This window comes from Nicotiana attenuata, chromosome 6 (assembly GCF_001879085.1).
Source record: "Nicotiana attenuata strain UT chromosome 6, NIATTr2, whole genome shotgun sequence".
NCBI classification, from domain to species: domain Eukaryota; kingdom Viridiplantae; phylum Streptophyta; class Magnoliopsida; order Solanales; family Solanaceae; genus Nicotiana; species Nicotiana attenuata.
The window spans coordinates 77045744-77065997 of record NC_031994.1 but is presented as its reverse complement, the minus strand read 5'-3'; the positions used below and the strand labels follow the sequence as shown (position 1 = coordinate 77065997).

The following is a 20254-nucleotide window of genomic DNA, read 5'->3' as shown; positions in this document are numbered from 1 at the left end:
GCTTGAGATGACAGTTTAGATATAGGATTTAGACAAGCTTCTTCAATGGCCCAAAGTGGCTGGTACAAGCAATTTCTATATCTTGCCCTTCAAGTTGACGAGTATTTTCGTTTTTGCGTTTGCAGTTCCTGCAGACTGCATAATGCTAGAAAACTTTCACAATATTGTTGTTTAAGGTCCCCTTTCATTGTGAAAAGTGGGTTCTGGACATCAGCTGACTGCTTTGACTCTGTGCCCGAAGAATTTAAAGTGGACAGAGGTGGCGGCCAGCCAAGGGAAGTGAGAAGTGATCTGTGATCTGCAATGGACTGAGGTCTTAAAATGGCTAGAGATCGATCAACTCTATGATCAACTGCTAACACAAGACGTGTCCACTGAGGATATGTTTTTGCTACGAATCTTAGTGTGTCTTCAGTTAACTTCAGTGTTCTGATAGCAACACCTCGCATCTCCTGAAAAACATTAAAAAATTAGAGAAGGATAAAGACAGAATGGCCACAGAAATATCACTTCCATTCCAAGAGGACACAAACTTCTGAACTTTTAGCAGATGGTTCTCTCCTCAAAGTTCTCTTCACGGTGGAGGAGACCGCATCTTCAATGTCACCAACCAAAGTATCAAGCTTCAATGCTGTCTCTGGAAATTATAATGGACAGTTGGATACGATGTTTAGAATGAAATATTTCCAAATCGAAATGGAGTAATAGATTATCACCGTGTATTAGTCTCAAAACAACTGATATTGATGATAATGCAGATAAGACTTGAGAGACAAGCAAACATGGATGGGTTGCCCCCATGATCTATAAGTAACCATGCCTCTATAAGGAAAGTTTACCCCAAATCAACAATAACTTGTTGGATGCCAACTCGGCCCTTCGACTCACGCTAGTTGGGATGGGCATATGAATCCTCACTGAATATATATATATCTCTTTTTGGGCCCATTTCGTTCCAATATTTTATAATTTTGATTCCCTAATGCTATAGGTCTTCTACAATATCCATCATGCTAAATTCAGTATGATTGTTACATCCATCTAAGCCGAATAACCACCTCTATGAAGGAACAGATTGCACAACATAAACAAAAAGGAACTCAACAAACAAGAAAAGCTTACAAGGAATCCAAGGCCCATTCAGCATATGGCAACAAAGGTCAAAATATTTATTGTCTCCTCAAGAAAAAGTTACATGTTCAAAATGCCACGAAATATATGTCAAGCTCAAGTAGCTGGATGCATTGTATATCAAATGAACTAGAGTTTAAATGCGGAAGCTTTTCTAAACATTGTTTAATGTAAGATCTGAGCGAAACCTGACCGACCAAAAATATATGTGCTAAACTTGAAGATGCCCTCCATTTCATATTTGAATGTAAGCTTTCATTTTGGGACCATGAACAAATTGCATCAAAACTTGCATTTAGCAACTAGGTTCGCAAAAAAACTCAATAAGAAATAATATGGCTTACAGAGCTTTATCTTTTAACCAAAGCCCACTAATTTAGAGGGCAGAAAACTCTCCAAGCGTAGAAGGAACAACAAAAATAACTCAGATATTCCAAAGAAGTTCTCATATATCCCCTTTAGGAAGGACGACGTAGAGACTTGAAACAAACATGAGCAATATCTCGCTGTTCTCAGTTCTCACACATAAACACCAAACAGAGTTTCTGTATAGATCTTCTGCAGTGTAAGAAGTTACTACCATTTAGTTTTTAACAGACATATGTCCAAGTATTTGCCTTGAATTCAAAGGTGCTATTCTTTCCCCTATAATGAGACCAATATGAAATTGCTTTATACACTTTTTTTGCCCTTTGGCATTCAACAGACTTAATATTCAGCTATCTTAAATGTGTCTCAGTGTTTTTGTAACAGCTATAACACCTAGAGAGTTGGTAACATAAGCTCGTTTAATCCGCTCATAGCCATGAAATAGAAGATCGCAATAAGGTCTTGGATCATTCATTTAGTAATGTGGTAAAATTTGGTGAATGTAAGCGTAGTTAGAGAAAAGAACCAACACTGACATCTGATATCTCTTCTGGTAGAGATGTACTTAAACATTGTTGCTTCATTCCACAATAGATTTGTGGTACAGTCAGACCTCTCTATAACAGCATCCCTATATAACAACACTTCACTATAAAAGCCAAACTTTTCCGAAACCAAATTTCATGTTATGTTATAATATATGTTCTCTATGTATATGTCTTCCTTACTGAACTCTGAATTTACTTATTCATTGTATCTTGTGGATACCTTCTTATGTACCTTTTTCCCTAGTTCTAATTAACAAAAAACCAAAAAAAAAGTTCAAGCCGGAAGAAAACATAGACATTAGAAAAGATAACAAATTTTGCCATGTGAACTCACCTGCATAGGTTCGCACAGTGTCAACCCTAGCAACCTCCTTAGCCAAAGCCGGTAGCTCCTCCCCCAGTACCTTCCCTGATCCTCCATCTACGCAACCATTTCAATATCACGGATTTCTATAAGTAATTACACATAAGAAAACCAATAAATTATGTAACTGGCAAGTGTATGCATAAAATGCAGTTTATACCTGATGAAGAAGCTGCAGAGCAAGAAGCAGACAGAAGATCTCCCAAATTGGAATTTATATCGCGGAGAAGAGCACCAGTTCGATCCGAATGGGAAGCGTAGTTGATGAGATAGTTCCGGAGCTGCGTGTTGAGATCCGAAAGGCTTTGATCGAGGGCATGACACTGATTTCGGAGCTCCGAAACAAGACTCGGAGCCTGATCAAGGTCTTCTCTTGTGTTGAGTTTGGCGTTGAGGAAAGAAACAACTGATGGGGACAGCGATGAGGGTGGAGGTAGAGTTCGAATTATCGGGTCCATCGTTGATGTATTCGGATCATATGGTTTATGAAAAAGAACCAACTCGCAATTTTAAGTGCAATTAATATCTTTATTCTGCTAATTTCTGCAACAAGCCTACAGAGAATCCTCTAATTACAGCAGGCCAAAGGAAATTCTGAAGAAGTTAAAGTCAAATGGAACACAATTAGGCAAAGAAGATATTTTGCCGATTATTTCGGCACCCTAATCGTCGGAGAACAGAAGAACGACGAGGATGTCCCTCTAAAGGGGTTTGGCTTTTGAATGAAGAAGCAAGAAAAAAAAACCTCAGATAGTTCTGTTTTTTTAGAATTTTGTCCTTCATTTATGTCTTTGAGAAAAAGAGTCCTTAATCTTTATAAAAGGGCACACATTTGGTCCTTAAATTATAAATGAAAATACATTTTTCATTAAGAGTATATTTCAAGTGATATAACAATGGTAAAGTCAATTAATTGGAGTACTTTATTTGCGATAATTAAATGACTTTATTAATACAAAATATAAAATAATTAACTTTGTTAACACATCCAATAGTTGAGAAGCAACAACTCTGTGTTCTTTTTTTTTTTTTTTTTGAAAGAGAACTTTGTGTTCTTGTTGTATGATAACTAGTATTCTTAGGTTAGTTTTTGTAGCTTTCACATTTCCTTTGTGAAAACTTGAAAGAAATCAGAGAAAAATGGTGAGCTCAATATGAGCTCCAATGGCGGTTTAGCTCGCACAAGAGGGGAAAGAGAGAGAGAAGCAGATGAAGCTTCTAGATATGGAAAGAATCTGATTTATTATTTCTTTCAACTTAAAAGAAAAATACAAGGTATATGTCCTATTTATAGTTCTGTACAATACATGTATGAATACAAGTGAGAATGAGTACAAAAATAAATAATCAATCTCAACACCCCCCTCAAGTTGGAGGGGAGGATCTCACATCCAACTTGCTAAGAAGTCCAGCATGCTTGATCCCTGTTAAGGACTTAGTCAAAATGTCAGCTAACTGGTCATTGGTAGAGACATGATGAAGAGAAATAAGCCCTTCCTGCAGTTGATCTCTCACAAAGTGACAATCCACTTTGTGAGAACAGTAAGTTCAGTCATGGAACACAGGATTTCTTGTGATGTGTAGGGCAGCTTGGCTATCACAGAATATGGGAATGGGTAAGGCCAATGGAACAGTAAGTTCAGTCAGAAGTCTTGCCAACCATACGAGTTCACCAACCACCATTCTAGCTGACCTCTATTCAGCTTCTACAGAAGATAATGAAATAGTAGACTGCTTTTTGGATTTCCAACTGATAGGGCTGGTACCAAGTAGCACAAGGTACCCACTAACTAATTTTCTGGACTGAGAACAGCTAGCCCAGTCTGAATCATAGAATGCATTTACTCTATAATCTGCATTGTTGTTAAGGAAGATTCCCAAAGATGGATCACCTTTTAAGTACCTTAGGACATGGTATGCTGCCTTTAAATGGGGTTCCCTAGGATTTTGCATAAATTGGCTGAGATGTTGCACACTATAGGCAATGTCCAATCTAGTATTAGTGAGAAAGTTGAGTTTGCCAATCAATTTCCTATAATAAGAAGGGTCAGCAAGTGGAGCCCCCTCATCAGCCTTTAATTTCGTAGAGGGGTCCATAGAGGAAGCCATGAAAGGACAGTCTATACATCCAAACTCTCTTAAAAGATCAATGGTGAATTTTCTTTGTGACATCAAGACTCCTTTCTCTGTATATTGAATTTCCAGTCCTAGGAAGTAATGAAGTCTCCCTAGGTCCTTTATTTTAAAAGTGTTGTGCAGAAAAACCTTCAGGGACTCAATCTCTTGTAGATGAGTCCCAGTAACTAGGACATCATCTACATACACAGTTACAAACACTACTGAACATTCACTCTTCTTATAGAACAAAGAATAATCAAGCATTGAGTGAGTATACCCCCTTGAACACAAGGCTTCAGTTAATTTCTCATACCATTGTCTACTTGCTTGTTTGAGTCCATATAGGGACTTGTTCAATTTACACACTAAGCCTGGTGAATCCACAACTAGGCCTGGTGGTATCTCCATATACACCTCTTCATGGAGATCCCCATGGAGAAAAACATTATTTACATCTAGCTGTAAGACCTGCCACCCCTTCTTGACTGTTGTTGCTATTAAAGCCCTAACAGTTGTCATTTTTACTACAGGAGAGAATGTTTCAGTGTAATCTATCCCAGCTTGTTGTGTATACCCTTTAACTACTAATCTAGCTTTGAACCTCTCTACACTACCATCTGCCTTATGTTTGATCTTATATACCCATTTACACCCTATTGCCTTCTTTCCAATTGGAAGAGGAACTAGGTCCCAGGTTTTATTTGCATACAATGCTTGAAATTCTTGAGTCATTGCTGCTTGCCAGGCAGGCTTTACAGCAGCTTCCTCAAATGAGCTTGGTTCACATTCATGTGGAACAGTTCCTATCAGATGCTGACAGTTGGAGAGTGCTCCATTAGGTGAGGTATCAAGAGGTTTAGGGGCAGATGTATTGAAAGAAAAAGACTGTGTACTTTGGCTATCATTTGGAGAGATTGGTAGATTTTGATAATTTTGCTGAACTCTGGGAAGGATACATTCATCATCTTTAAGATAAGTAGGTATTTTCAAAGTTCTAGAGGGTCTGTTCTGATTTGAGACTGAGGTTCCTTGATCCTGGATTGTAGTAGTTGGACTATGAGGTATATCAGGATAGACTTCTTCTGGACTATCAATAGCAGAAGAGGTTCTTGATGTCTGACTTCTTAAGGGTGAGTGAGAACATCTGGAGTCATCACTATGAGGGTTGAATGAGGGTGAGCAAGGCTCAGGCCTGGGCAGGTTCCCAGGTGACACTTCATGGTGAGCATTGTCACTTGCTGAGAGTGGAACATTACTTATATTACTGGGAGGAAACAAATCATCTGATAAGTATGATTTCATTTGAGGAAATGAGGGAAAGACTTTATTAGACTCAGTGAACATGACAAATGGAAACACATTTTCATGGAATACTACATCTCTTGAAATGCTTATCTTCTTAGTGGCCAGATTTAGTACCTTATAGCCTTTTGTCTCAAAGGGATATCCTACAAAAACATGGGGAGTAGTTCATGGCTCAAACTTATCCTTGTGTGTTTTGAGAGTGGTAGGGAAGCATAAACAACCAAAGCTTCTGAGGTGAGAGTAGCTTGGCTTTTTCTGGTAAAGGAGTTCAAAGGGACATTTAGTTTTGAGTGATGAAGAAGGCAGTCTGTTTATTAGGTAGGTAGAGGTCAAAATACATTCACCCCAATACTGCATGGGTAATTTTGACTGATAGAGTAGGGCCTGACTGTTTCCAGCAAATATTTGTGTTTTCTTTCCACCACACCATTTTGTTGTGGTGTATATGGGCATGTTCTTTGGTGTATAATGCCCTTTGATTGTAAGAATGAAGTGACTTCTTGGCTGGTAAGCTCAAGACCATTGTCTGTTCTTATAGTTTTAACATTGGTATTGAATTGTTGCTCTACCATAGCAAAGAAAGCCTTAATAGTGTGTAGAGCATTGCTCTTGCAACTCAACAAGTGGGTCCATGTGGACCTGCTATAATCATCAACAAGGGTAATGAAGTATTTGTATTTATTGTGTGTTGCAACGTGGTATGGGCCCCACAAGTCAATATGTAGCAATTCAAAGGGTTTGGTAGTCAAGGTTGCTCTTTCTGGGAAAGATAATCTGGTTTGTCTTGCCATTGGACATACAGGACAAAGAAAAGGTTGTTTGGGTGCAAAGGTAGCAGGTATAGAGGAAATCCCTTTCATTTTGACAAAAGGTACATGTCCTAATCTGTTATGCCACAAAAGATCAAGCAAAGGCTTTGTAGTAGAGCAATTACCAGACAAAGAAGACTCATTTTTATTGTTTGAACTGTTTACAGAATGACCTGAATGTGGAAGTAAGCTACTTCTATTATCACTATAAGATGGGGTAACCATGGTGGAAGTAACAGGAGCAGTAGAAACCAATTTGCTTGTACTAACTAGTTGAGAAGAAGAAGGTGAGCTAGATATATTAACTGCAGAATCTATCCTGTCCTTATTATTAGTAAAACATGGAATAGAAGTACTAGAAGAATTAGAGAGGGTTGAACCAGTGTTGCAGTTGCTTGAACAATGTAGATACAGACCAGTCTTGGCTTTACCAATCTCCAGTGGCCTCTTCAGTGAAGGGCCCTGTAGAAGAATACAAATGTACTTGGTGAACACTACAATACAATCAAGTTGAACTGTCAAAGAGTGGACTGATATTAGGTTGAATTTAAAACTGGGAACAAAGAGGACCTTCCTGAGACTGAATTTTGGACTTAGGATTACATCACCAATCAGTGTCACCTTAACCTTGTAGCCATTTGGTAGGGTGACTAGATATGGGTAAACTAGGGTTTTAATATTACTTAGGATTGATTTGTTATGTGTCATGTGATTTGTGGCTCCAGAGTCAAGAATCCAGGTATCAGCATCTGATCTAGAACTATCACACAAATGATTACTAGACTCAAAATGAGTAGAGCATGCTGAAATACCTGCAAAGTTCACAGCTCCTCCATTGATGCAATTGCTTGTGGAATTATCTGCTCCTCCTTGAAAGCTTTCCGGAATGGTGAGCAGTTGCCCATATTGATCTTTGGTCAGACTGTGCATGTGTCGACTCTGTTCCTGTTCCTGAGGCCCATTCCTATTATCATTCACCACATCAGCTTCATTTGATGGTCTAAAAACATTTCCAGCAACTCTTTTTCCCTTATTGAACCTGGAACTTTGTGGAAATCCATGAAGTTTGTAGCATTTGTCCTTAGTGTGCGATGGCCTCTTGCAGTAGTCACAGAATGGTCTAGGTCTGCTATTGAGCTGGTTTCCCTTATATCCACTGTAGGTGTTGTTATTGTTCCCCTGTTGATTGTAGTTGGTTCTGAAATTATTGTTTCCTGATCCACTCACTTTTAAGGCAGCAGAGTCCATTGCAAAACTATTACTCGGTTTAACTTCCCTTTGTTTCTCCTCTTGAATGAGAATAGAAAAGGCTTGAGCTATTGTTGGGAGAGGGTTCATCATCAAAATACTCCCTCTCACGACAATATACACTTCATTGAGCCCCATCAGGAACTGAATTAATCTTCTATCCTGTTCAGCCTTAAGTATGTTTTCTCTTGCTCCACAGGTGCATTTGCAAGCACATTTGGCATGAATATTCAGGTTGTTGAGTTCTTCCCAAAGTTTCTTCATTTTTGTATAGTATCCAGTGATGTCCAGGCTTCCTTGGCTCAGATCATTTATCTCCTTTTGTAGCTGATACAGCTTGGCGCCATTAGTCTGATCGTATCTATCTTCTAGTTCTTGCCAAAGCTCTTTGGCATCATTGACGTATTGCAAACTGTCAGCCAGATCCTTGGATAGCGAGTTTAAGATCCATGAGGTTACCATGTCATCGCATTGCTCCCATTGGTTAAGGTCACTCGAATCAGAGGCTGGCTTCTTACATTTTCCGGTGATGAACCCCAATTTATTTTTCACGGAGAGTGTTCTGAGGATTCCTCTTCTCCATGATCTATAGCCAGTTCCGTCAAAGGCTATCAGAACTAGCATAGATCCAACGCTTTCCGATGGATGCATGTACAATGGACTCGTTGAATCTAGGGTTTTGTTCGTGACTGGGACCTCGTCTCCTCCGTCCATAATTCGAATTGACTATGATGAAATGGTTGTTGATGAAGACGAATAGCTAGGAACAGTCGATTAGTTGATCGATTTCTACACAGGAACCCTAATTCCCAAAAAAATGAGTAACAGTAATCAATTTCTGACTTTGTGGGCAGAAGAACGAAAAATCGAAAGGGGATAGAGCTTCATGTCGTTGTCTCGCTCTGATACCATGTGAAAACTTGAAAGAAATCAGAGAAAAATGGTAAGCACAATATGAGCTCCAATGGCGGTTTAGCTCGCACAAGAGGGGAAAGAGAGAGAGAAGCAGATGAAGCTTCTAGATATGGAAAGAATCTGATTTATTATTTCTTTCAACTTAAAAGAAAAATACAAGGTATATGTCCTATTTATAGTTCTGTACAATACATGTATGAATACAAGTGAGAATGAGTACAAAAATAAATAATCAATCTCAACATAGCTATTTCGTAAAACATAATGGATGTACAGAAAGTGTTGCGAGGACGGCTACGGGAATAAGAGTTGTTATATCTTTTGCATTTTTGTAATTTTTCACTTCTTCTCACGATGTTATTCTTTTATTTTTCATGTAACATTTAACTATTTAAAATGGTCACCCTTGCCTGTATATCTTCTTCTTTTCTTCTCTTTATTATCCTGTTTTTTATAGTGTTTCCACTTCTTTTTTAACTTGAAATATTGTATTGGACACTCTAAATATTTGCTTACACTTCTTAATTAAATTTTCTATTTTTCTGCCTTTTTTTTATATCTCCTATCTTTCTCTTTTTAGTAAACTAATTTTAGGGTACGCGCTTTGCGCGTGTATCCAAATCAGTGAATACACTATTTTAAAACATTGTATAAATAGTATTAAGCAATATGTTGATTTATAAAAAACCTAATGCAAACACTCATCAGACAAAACTCTAAAATAAAATATTTACCCTTCACATCTCACATGAATGCTATAATCAATTAGAATACCAATATATATTGTTTGTTTCGAATTTACCAAAATTTTCACTTGGCAAATATGACCGAATATTTATTATATGCTTTTATCACAATGTTTTAAATATTTGTCAAACAACACAAATTTAAAAATTGAACTTCTTGTTTGTTATAGATTCGGGAATGAGATTGGATAAGTATAATGTAAAATATAAAAATGACTTAATACTAAAAACTACAAAGAGTCATTTTTTGGCAACAAATACCACAAAGAATCAATTGCTTGAATGAATAGAAAATAAACGAAAAATAATTAACGTCAACTCATTAGAATATAATTTGTCTTCACTATTTCAATCTCATTTTTTTCATGTTTGCATTTAACCAATCTAATTCTTAATATTATATTATAATCAAATTTATTTTTTGATTCCTTTTACCGCTCATGTTCTTCATATAAAAATAAACTCATGCACTCAAATAGTTATGTCAACTTGAAAAATAATTTTAATTTATATGAAGAATTTAGAAAATAATTGAATGAGATTCTTTTTCTAATTAGTTAATTTAAAGACTTAGTTATTTATTTAAAAAAATATATCTTTTGTTTGATTTAAATTTTTAATGTTAGCTCATCCTGAATTTGAAATATTTAATTTTAGTTATAGTTTTATCGATCCAATAAGCATTATATTTTCAAATAGTTTAAAATCCAATCACTATTTCACTCTTGGATCTTTGTGTTTGCAGAGTTGTTAGTGTTATTGACTTTCGCCAACTGCCCGCCTCTCTCTCTCTCTCTCTCTCTCTCTCTCTCTCTCTCTCTCTCTCTCTCTCTCTCTCTCTCTCTCTCTCCACACACAATTTTTAATTTTTTAAGTTATTTGTTCAAATTGTTGAGTGTAGTTTTCAAATATTATACAAAAATTGATGAACTATTTGAGCAGGAAAGGAGTTGAAACATAATATATAAATATATTATAGTTCATATATTAAATTTTTAAAAACATGGAAGAAATTATTGTTAAAGTTCTAAATATTAAATTATAATTTTTACATAATTCAAATAGGAAGGATCGGATAATATATTTGTCATGATTTTGTAAATGACAAAATATAAAATCATACTATCTACATTATATAATTCAAAGATATNTACCCTAAAATAAATTGAAGTAAGTTATTATTTCAGAAAATTTCAATTATGAAGATCAAAGATTGAAAGAACAAACTCGTAGTTGAACTTCAACAAAGACACATAACTTTCAAACCTAATAAATTTAGTTTTGTGTGCAACACAATTTTATTGTTTAGCAAAATTGAAAACTGTAAGTGAGACAAAAAAATCCTACACCACACCTTAAAATTAATATTCCTTAAATTTTTATGATGAAAAATCTATAATAGTAACATAGTTCTATAACTCTTTTTATGAGATAAGGAGAAATATTTACTTCAGCCGACGAAATGATCAAAATCTTGGGACGTCACTTGTTAATGTTTATTCTTTAAGTAACAATTAGGCCATGTAATATCTATAACAAAATCAATCAAAAGAGGTAATAAAAAAATTCTTAGAGAATATGAGCAACTTAAGCCGGCACACATCAATTAACAATTTTAATTATAAAACATAAGGCAAAATAATCTTGAATTAATAAGATCTTGAATTGATATCATGAACGCGTAACTATTTTTTTGTTACGGACGCAATGATCTAATGTATAAACAACTTGTACAAAATCTGTAAATATGTCACTAAACTGATAATCATATGAAAATTATAAACAAAAAGTACAAAACTAATAACTTTTCGATTGGTAATTGTTTGTCAAGACTCAAGAATACATGAACCATTATTATTACTTAACTTAAAAACACACTAAAGATTAAAAGGTTTTACCTCAAAAACAAACAAATTTTACTTCTAGAGACGTCGTTACACCGTATCCAAACCCACAGCCCACAAAATTTTAAGAACTTATTCCAACGATCAATATATTGTAATATACCTACAATAATTAAAACAAAAAAAAGTTGTTAACAAAATAAAGCTACATACGGTAATTAAAAGCTGTTACAAAGATCTGTAGCTTAAGAAAATTTTGATAAAGGATCCTTAATCTAAAGTGAATCCTAAACCTAAACAAAGAAAAGAATAACTAAGTAAACATTTATTGGTAAAAGAATTCTAAACTTAAAGTGAAACCTAAACCTAAATAAAGAAAAAGCCGTATGCAACAAAAACGGAAATAAACGGCAACTTTTAGTTTTATTCCATAGGAAAAATTTATTAGAGTTTATAATGACAATTTTATCCAAAATGAAATATACATACGAAGGGTAAAAAAGGCGAACGACATTTCGCTAAGGGGCTTCGTGCTTTTAATATAGTATAGACTAGTCTCTATGTACGTGCTTTGCACGTTGATATTTAATCAATTCTCTATATGCAATATTATTTTTTTTTTGGTCAAAATAAATTTTATTTAACCAAGAAACAATTATACAGTGCCTCTAACTCTTTAGGACTCAAGAGTTAGACTCATTACATCAATATAACTACTTTAACTACTTTTTGGAAACTACTTTTGACTCATTCAGCATACAATAGCAACCAAATACAGACTCCTATGGGAAACTATTCAGCTGCTCAAGTCTCTTCTTCCACTTCGCATTTTGCTGTCCTTTTATATGAACTTGGAGGACAATGTCTCTAACCTTTCGCTCTGCTTCCTTCTCCTTCCCTTGAAATCTTCTCATATTCCTTTCTGTCCACACTTGATACATTACTGCTGCAAACAAGAAGACCAGCATGTTGTTTTGGGCTCGACCACTTCTTGCTCTTTTACTCATCCAAGTAACCTCTTCAAGCCATGTGCCTATCTGGTGATTTTCTCCCATCCAAACCAGCTTGCTCCAAATATACTTTGTATATTGACATTCAAAGTATATGTGTTCCATATTTTCAGTCTGTCTTCTCTTACATAATACACAATCTTGATCAACTTGAATCCCCCATTTTGCAAGTCGATCCACAGTAGTGAGTCTGTGGTTTAAGGCTAACCACAGGATAAAGTTGTGCCTAGGAATACCATTTCCCAGTGTCAATGCTTTCCATTCAACCTTAGGGTACTTAGGTCATGATAGAGTATACATCTTGTGAATGCTGAATTTGCCTTTCACACAGAATTTATCTATGTTTGCAACTGTTTCTATCTCCTTGTACCAATCCCTAATATCAAAGATCTTCTTGACTAACCAACTAGCTTGTCTTGGTGTCTGCATCTCCGTAAAGTCTTCCTTCTTTATGTACATAGCATGTATCCATTTGATCCAAAGTGCATCCTTTTTCATGTGTATTGCCCACATCATTTTGCATATAACAGCCTTGTTCCACCATTCAAAAACTATNGCCAACTGAATAAATTATCAATATTGATAAACATCGGATTTACACCATGACGTGTGCAATTATCAATAAACTCCAAGTTTGTTATGATATGAGTTTTTATATCAATAACATCCACTTTATTGTGGTATTCTTTTGTTTATGTAGTACAAATTGGAGAATAAAGCGGGTAGCTTTTCACATACATATTACCCCGCTACAAGTTGTAGTAATAGAAGATATTAAATCTTTCCTTTATTTATAGTCTCAATATAATCAACCGCTTTCGCGTATACTTTGGAAACTGAATAAGTTTCTTTGAGACTTACTACAACACAATACCTTATTGAGAATTAATTGTGTTTTTTCAAAATAGTATAATTGGCTCTTGCAGAGTTCTCAATTAATTTTGTAGTACCATATATTCATCAACACCCATATGGTGAATATCTCTTTTAAAGAGAAAGTTATACCATTATGGTTATGGTCAAAATTATATGCAAGATCTGTTTCTTGCATTACCGTTGTCTTTTAACAATCACAATGCCAAAATATTTTGGCTTACAATAGGTACGTGACCAATGACCATTCATGCCACAATAATGACATTATTTTCTTATATCATCTCAAACCTCCTTTTAGAGGTGAGTGCGGTATATTCACAACCACTAGCACGTTCATATTCTTTGAAGAATGAATATGTATTCATAAATCAGATGTTGTCACATTCACATCATGAATGGACCATAATCATCTGTATGTGCTTTACAAAATCTCATGTCAAATCGACGACAAATATTTTTCACAGAGTGAAAGATTATTTTGAGAATCCTTATTGTTCTCATTACCACAAATGATGACGATTATAATTTCGTCTATTGCCACGTCCATATCCATTGATACATTCATAGTAATAATTTTGTCTTCTTTCAGACTTATCACATACTGTTATCACATTCTCTTAAGGGAAGAGAATGGAGCAAATTCAATGGGACGGGTTTTTAATTCTTTGCCCACAATCATACATGAATTTGATCATGGCGAGGCATAGAAATTTTACCACTTCAGGTGGTTATAATTTCTTACAAACTCCATTAGAGTTATAATCAAACTTTGTTGTCTTTGCTTGTATTTAAAATCAAAGTGTAGAATAAAAGAGAAAAATACGGTAAAATACTTACCTTAAATCCAGAATTTAATCATGAAGGAAGTTCATGGAATAATTGACAATCATTATGCTCAATCCCAAAGCTTATACTCAATTGGTTAGAGTCTCGTGCTGATAACGTGTTATAAAACAATAAAAGAAGAAGAAGAGTGGTGTAGAGAAAAGTAAAGGAGAGAATTCTTATTGATTTGGGATGAATTACAATGGAATAGAACCCTCTATTTATAGGGAGAGGTTGACTTAGCCACCAAGTAATAAACCCTAGAATCTCTCTAAATATAGACATTCACCATAAATAAAATTCTATTTATAACATATGTTGTATTGTTCAATAATGAAAGATTTTATATATGGTAAAATTTAAATGAAGTCCTAAATATTGAGATTTTCTATATAGTTAAAATAAGGAAATATTTGATTAGCAATAATTTCAAAATCCTAAATATTAGGAAATAATTTAAATGACTATTTTGTCTAAAGTAAAATCTAATTTTAAAGGGTAAAAAAGGCACACCTCGTCATTTAAGTAATGTCTAGTTTTAGGATACGTGCGTTGCACGTGAAAATCGTGTCTCTTAATAAAAGAGTTGTATATGCTAAGTATAAACTATGTATAATAGAAAAACGTCCAAATAAATGTCACATGTATTTAAATGAAATTTTTTATTTTAGCGCGATAGAAATTAAAACTATTAGATATGTAAAAGAATATCAAAAAATAAAATAAAAATGGATGGTATTAGTGTCACTTTTTTATCTTGTGCTTGAGTACGATCATGTCTGCATTTCAACCAAAAAGTACATAATAATAACTATATTTCAGTAATAATTCCTGAATTTGGAGAGCTGTTGCTTTTTCGAACATTTATCAATGTACTACTAATATGTGCAGTATATATTATGAACTTTCCTTCACAAACTTATAAGAAAAAAGGTTAAGTACAATCTAAAGGATAAAAAATTACAATTTTACCTTTGAAATTCCACCTTTGGTATATTTTACACTTAAACATCATATAGCGAGTTAATAGGTTTTTATGCATAAATTTTTGGAGTGTACCACCTTCTTTTTCGACTAATAGCCCGTTTGGCCAAGCTAGAAAAATCAGATTATTTTGGGAAGTGCTTTTTTTAAAAGTACTTTTTGTGAGGAGCGGTTTTTGTTTGGCTAATTAATTTGAAAAGCACTTCTAAGCAACAATAAGTGTTTGGCCAAGCTTTTAAAAAGTGCTTCTAAGTGTATTTTTCTCAAGAGTGCTTCTCAAAAAAGTGCTTCGGGGGGAAGAAGCTACTTTTTTCTGCTTCTCCAAAACATCTTCTGCTTCTACTCAAAAGCACTTTTTTTATTGAAGAAACTTGGCCAAACAGGCTATAAATCTCCCCGTAAGGTTATAATTTCAGGATCATACTTGAAACTTACAATTAAATATTATATCAATTGTATTAAATACCTGGATTCAAATAATAATTATTTATAGTAATAAATGATTAAGTTAAACTAACTTCTAACTTACGTTTCATTTCGTTAATATTATTTCTTTGTTTCTTTTTTGCTTCTCCAAGGGAGGCCTAAACTATCACTAATATCAAGTACGTCTGCAAAAGATTAAAAGAAAATATATTTAAGTTACTAATAAATTATTAAGTAAATAGAAGTAGAATATTATTCATACATTTAATGTAATATTAATCGATGAAATCTGAAGAAATTAAATGAAACCAAAAGAAATCACCCGATATTTTTCCTTGGTGCATTAGACTAAACAAAACTGTTTGAAAAACTAATGGTATAAAATTTATCATTGCAATCTTTGACTATATACCTTCACAAGGTAGGGGTAAAGTCTACACACACACTATCCTCCCTAGATCCCACTTGTGGATCGTGCAAAGTATGTTTTTGTTTTTGTTGTTGTTGTTGTTATTTGTTGCAATCTTTGAATATAGCACCATTATTGAATACAATCTCAAGTTCTTTGTACATCAAACGAAAATTAGGATTTAGACCATTTATGTGGCTGTTTATGATGTAATAGTTCTTGCTTTGTTCTAAATATTTATTCCACATTTCAGCTTGATTATTGAAAAATAGGTTGAATTTTTATTTCAAGTAAAAACTTAACCTTAATATCACGATTAAAATAATATGAAAAATATGGAACATAATACGAATATAAAAACATCATTACCTCCTCATCTACAAGTGTAAGAGTCTTATCAAAGGCCTTTATTAACTTGTTGCGATTTTAAATTCTTTTACTAATCCATTTTAAATAAGTAAAAGTTTATTTACAAATGATTTAACTTGTCAATTTTTTAATTAACCATAAGTTTTATACCGATTAGGTTATATAGGTCGACTATGACATTATACTCGTGATGATCTCTTCATCATGGAAACTTCAAACAATTAATAACAATACATGAATAGTATGAATATTAAAGAAAGGTAAAATAATTAAGTTACCCTAAAATAAATTGAAGTAAGTTATTATTTCAGAAAATTTCAATTATGAAGATCAAAGATTGAAAGAACAAACTCGTAGTTGAACTTCAACAAAGACACATAACTTTCAAACCTAATAAATTTAGTTTTGTGTGCAACACAATTTTATTGTTTAGCAAAATTGAAAACTGTAAGTGAGACAAAAAAATCCTACACCACACCTTAAAATTAATATTCCTTAAATTTTTATGATGAAAAATCTATAATAGTAACATAGTTCTATAACTCGTTTTATGAGATAAGGAGAATTATTTACTTCAGCCGACGAAATGATCAAAATCTTGGGACGTCACTTGTTAATGTTTATTCTTTAAGTAACAATTAGACCATGTAATATCTATAATAAAATCAATCAAAAGAGGTAATAAAAAAAATTCTTAGAAAATATGAGCAACTTAAGCCGGCACACATCAATTAACAATTTTAATTATAAAACATAAGGCAAAATAATCTTGAATTAATAAGATCTTGAATTGATATCATGAACGCGTAACTATTTTTTTGTTACGGACGCAATGATCTAATGTATAAACAACTTGTACAAAATCTGTAAATATCACTAAACTGATAATCATATGAAAATTATAAACAAAAAGTACAAAACTAACAACTTTTCGATTGGTAGTTGTTTGTCAAGACTCAAAAATACATGAACCATTATTATTACTTAACTTAAAAACACACTAAAGATTAAAAGGTTTTACCTCAAAAACAAACAAATTTTACCTCTAGAGACGTCGTTACACCGTATCCAAACCCACAGGCCACAAAATTTTAAGAACTTATTCCAACGATCAATATATTGTAATATACCTACAATAATTAAAACAAAAAAAGTTGTTAACAAAATAAAGCTACATACGGTAATTAAAAGTTGTTACAAAGATCTGTAGCTTAAGAAAATTTTGATAAAGGATCCTTAATCTAAAGTGAATCCTAAACCTAAACAAAGAAAAGAATAACTAAGTAAACATTTATTGGTAAAAGAATTCTAAACTTAAAGTGAAACTTAAACCTAAATAAAGAAAAAGCCGTATGCAACAAAAACGGAAATAAACGGCAACTTTTAGTTTTATTCCATAGGAAAAATTTATTAGAGTTTATAACGACAATTTTATCCAAAATAAAATATACATACGAAGGGTAAAAAAGGCGAACGACATTTTAGGTTTCGTGCTTTTAATATAGTATAGATAGATAGATATAGATTTTGGTCAAAGGTAAAAAATCTACAAAGTTAAATATTTGAATGTTGCACTAAGGTGCTTACGAATTTCCCATACTTCTGAGTTTCAATTGGCAAAACTCATTTCCTCTCAACTAGAAATTTTTACAAAATTTAAGTGCTGATTTGTTCATTAGCCGTACAAGTCACTATCAAAACCGTCTTAGAACACACTAATCTTTCTTTCTTCCCTTTCCTTAAAACCATCAGAAATGTAACACAAAGGAGAAAGCAGTTATGTTTTCCTTAACTTTTTCCACTGTACAAAAGAAAAAAAATGAAGGGGGTTTGCGGGGGGGGGGGGGGGGGGGGAGGTGTTTGTTTAATACTAGCTCTCCTAGAAGTCAGAAGGTCCTGCTTTCCTTTCCCTATTTCATGAACCAAGTATAGTCTTATCATTGCGATGTCTTTATTCTGTGGGAGTTGTTTCTGAAAACTTTTTCAAACTCCACTGTAAAAACTGACTGTGCGAAGATTCCAAGAATCTAAACTGACTGGACAAAATTTCAAGATTTCCCTGTTTGGAAAAAAGACTGTTAATGGGTAGGGACACTTGTTTTAGGAGATACCCACAATGAGATAAAGGTAGTGTAAGAAACAAATGGGATGTTTGCTAGTTAACAGAATGGTGTACTTGAACGACAATAATCTGCATGTAGCATGTTTCACTGTCTTCACTGTTAGAGGAGGACGTGAATTGGCAGAGGGTGTTTTATATGTCTGACCTGAACTCCTGAAATAGTGACTCCTCCCTTGAATTTCCCTTACACTTCCCCTCTCTTTAGTCTTTCCTATGCACATCTGTTTTTCTTAACTAAAAGACTTTACAAACCAATGATATGTAACGATAGCGACACATAAAAGATGTTGGAGACGACAGCTAGTGTCACATGAGTAGTAGCAGTAGCTTAATATACTCACTTATTCCCACAGTTAATGACACTTAGAGAATAGTTTTAAGCAATTATTTGACACCGCCTTTTCAAGACGAAGAGGACGTCGGATGAGTGGAGGTGGAGCACGGTGGTACAGTTGTACAAAAACAAAGGTGATATCCAGAGTTGTAATAACTATAGGGGTATCAAGTTACTAAGTCATACCATGAAATTTTGGTAGAGAGTGATAGAAGTGAGGGTGAGGAGGATGGTGTTTATATCCGACAACCAGTTCGGATTCATGCCGGGTCGGTCGACTACGGAAGCTATCCACCTTATTAGGAGGTTGGTGGAGCAGTACATGGATAGGAAGGACATGTACATGGTGTTTATTGACCTGGAGAAAGCGTATGACAAGGTCCCTAGAAAGGTACTTTGGAGATGCCTGGAGGCTAAAGGTGTGTCGGTTGCCTACATAAGGGCGATTAAGGACATGTATGATGGAGCTAAGACTCGGGGTAGGATAGTGAGGGCGACTCGGAGCATTTCTTGGTTGTTATGGGGTTACACCAAGGATCTGTGCTCAACTCGTTCTTATTTCCCCTGGTGATGGGCGCACTGACATGCCATATTCAAAGGTGCCTTGGTGTATGTTATTCGTTGATGACATAGTGTTGATAGATGAGACGCGAGGCAGTTGTAACGAGAGGCTGGAGGTTTGGAGACAGGCCCTTGAGTCTAAGGGTTTCAAGTTGAGCAGAACTAAGACGGAATACCTAGAGTGCAAGTTCAGTGCAGAGCCGAGGGAAGCAGGCATGGAAGTGAGCTTGAATCACAGGTCATCCCCAAGAGAGACAGTTTCAAGTACCTTGGGTCGGTTATCCAGGGGGATGGGGAGATCGACGAGGATGCCACACATCGTATAGGGGTGGGGTGGATGAAATGGAGATTAGCATCTGGAGTCCTGTGTGACAGGAAGGTGCCATCGATACTCAAAGGTAAGTTTTATAGGGTGGTGGTCAGACCAGCCATGTTGTATTTGGCTGAGTGTTGACCAGTTAAGAACTCACATATTCAGAAGATAAAAGTAGCAGAAATGAGAATGTTGAGGTGGATGTATTGGCACACTAGGATGGATAAGATTCGGAATGAAAGCATTCGGGAGAAGTGGGCGTGGCTCCTATGGATGCCAAGACGCGGGAAGCGAGGCTCAGATGGTTCGGGCACGTACGGAGGAGAATCCCGGATGCCCCGGTAAGAAGGTGTGAGCAGTTGATTTTAGCGGGTACGAGAAAAGGTAGAGGGCGGCCTAAGAAGTATTGGGGAGAGGTGATCAGGCAGGACATGACGTGGCATTAGATTTCCGAGGACATGGCCCTTGATAGGAAGGTGTTAGGAGGTATTTGAGTATTTTTTTCTACTTCGTACCAGTGTGAGGCTAATCTGATAGGGTTTTGTCTTCGACTGCTAGTGGTAATATTGTGTTCACACTATTCTCTGTTTTCATTGTGCCGAGCCTTATTTACCGGTTATTGTTATTG

General features: G+C 34.9%; 2 protein-coding genes across 2 annotated transcripts in view; both read right to left on the bottom strand.

Annotated features, from left to right (window-relative positions):
* LOC109228001 (RINT1-like protein MAG2) overlaps nucleotides 1–3134 on the bottom strand; it is a 4841-nt gene extending 1707 nt beyond the window's left edge. The window contains exons 1-5 of the mRNA XM_019393189.1: nucleotides 2573–3134; nucleotides 2383–2469; nucleotides 534–637; nucleotides 118–452; nucleotides 35–59 (exon numbers count right to left, since the gene is read on the bottom strand). Of these exons, the coding sequence (XP_019248734.1) occupies nucleotides 35–59; nucleotides 118–452; nucleotides 534–637; nucleotides 2383–2469; nucleotides 2573–2870 (849 nt within the window). The 5' untranslated portion in view covers nucleotides 2871–3134. The remainder of the gene's footprint in view (nucleotides 1–34; nucleotides 60–117; nucleotides 453–533; nucleotides 638–2382; nucleotides 2470–2572) is intronic.
* Nucleotides 12180–12905, bottom strand: LOC109228000. The gene is made up of 2 exons (XM_019393188.1): nucleotides 12706–12905; nucleotides 12180–12597 (listed from the first exon to the last, which is right to left on the bottom strand). Exons 1-2 carry the CDS (start codon nucleotides 12903–12905, stop codon nucleotides 12180–12182), a joined length of 618 nt encoding a protein of 205 aa, XP_019248733.1.